At 49.9% G+C, this 950-nt stretch overlaps 1 protein-coding gene across 1 annotated transcript; it reads left to right on the forward strand.

Annotated features, from left to right (window-relative positions):
* Positions 1 to 321: 321 nt before the first annotated feature.
* On the forward strand, positions 322 to 550 carry LOC104459261 (cysteine-rich and transmembrane domain-containing protein 1-like; the record flags this gene model as incomplete). The annotated part of the gene is made up of 1 exon (XM_010085306.1): positions 322 to 550. A coding segment is annotated over exon 1 (229 nt), but the record flags the coding sequence as incomplete, so codon positions are not given.
* Positions 551 to 950: the final 400 nt, after the last annotated feature.

Raw genomic sequence — 950 nt, forward strand, 5'->3', positions numbered from 1 at the left:
GGAAGCAGAGGATTTTCCTTTGTGGTTGCAAGACTGGTCAATGTCTTGGGGTGAACGGCTGATGCAGGGCTGGGAAGCAGGAGGTCACTCTGCTGCTGAGCTGAACTCATGTCGCTTGGAAGAAATCCCATCAACTCAGTCTCTGCCCCTGTGAAGGAGTTAAAAATAAACTCGCTGCTTAACCGGGTGTTTGGAGGTCTGTTAGGGCCTTCTGGAGAGTGGTCTGAAATGGGAATTACATGGTCATGAGTGAAGCAAGCAAAAGCAAACCAGTTCTTCTGTTTGTTTTCCCTCTTTGGCAGGACAGACTCTGCATCCCACATGAACTACGAAAATCCTCCGCCTTACCCTGGCCCGGGCCCGACTGCCCCTTACCCACCATATGCACAGCAGCCAGGTGGTCCGCCTGGCCCGTACCCCGGCTATCCTCCTGGACCCGCAGGGCCATACCAGCCCGGCCAGCCGGGTTACCAAGGTTATCCCCAGTATGGATGGCAAAATGCTCCTCCGCCTCCAGGACCAGTGTATGCAGATGGGCCTAAAAACACAGGTAAGCCTAGCAGCTGTGGCGTGGTGTGATTGTGACCCTTTCTGGATTGCAAATGAGCACATCTTGAGTAATAGGGTTACCAGTGTCTGACCTAACAGGGCAGGGGGAGGTGGAGGCTGGTTTGAAGCAGCGATTCTGTTCATAGCCTGTTTTCCTGCTTTATTTTGCTGTTTTATCTCATAACAGTTCTCTGGCTGTTGGCGGGTACTGCTGAACATCCTTAGTGCTGATCCCTCAAGGGAATCCTTATGCTGAGGTTGTTATATGTGTTTTTTTCTGGATTTAGATTTACCACAACTCATTCTGCCTGTCTTTTGGTTGATAACTGTGCAGCCTTCATTTGAAGCTTAAAGCTTGTAATATTCAGATAGACAGTTCACAGAATCACAGAATCACAGAA

The sequence above is a fragment of the Pterocles gutturalis genome, unplaced genomic scaffold (genome assembly GCF_000699245.1).
Source record: "Pterocles gutturalis isolate BGI_N339 unplaced genomic scaffold, ASM69924v1 scaffold50430, whole genome shotgun sequence".
Lineage (NCBI taxonomy): Eukaryota > Metazoa > Chordata > Aves > Pterocliformes > Pteroclidae > Pterocles > Pterocles gutturalis.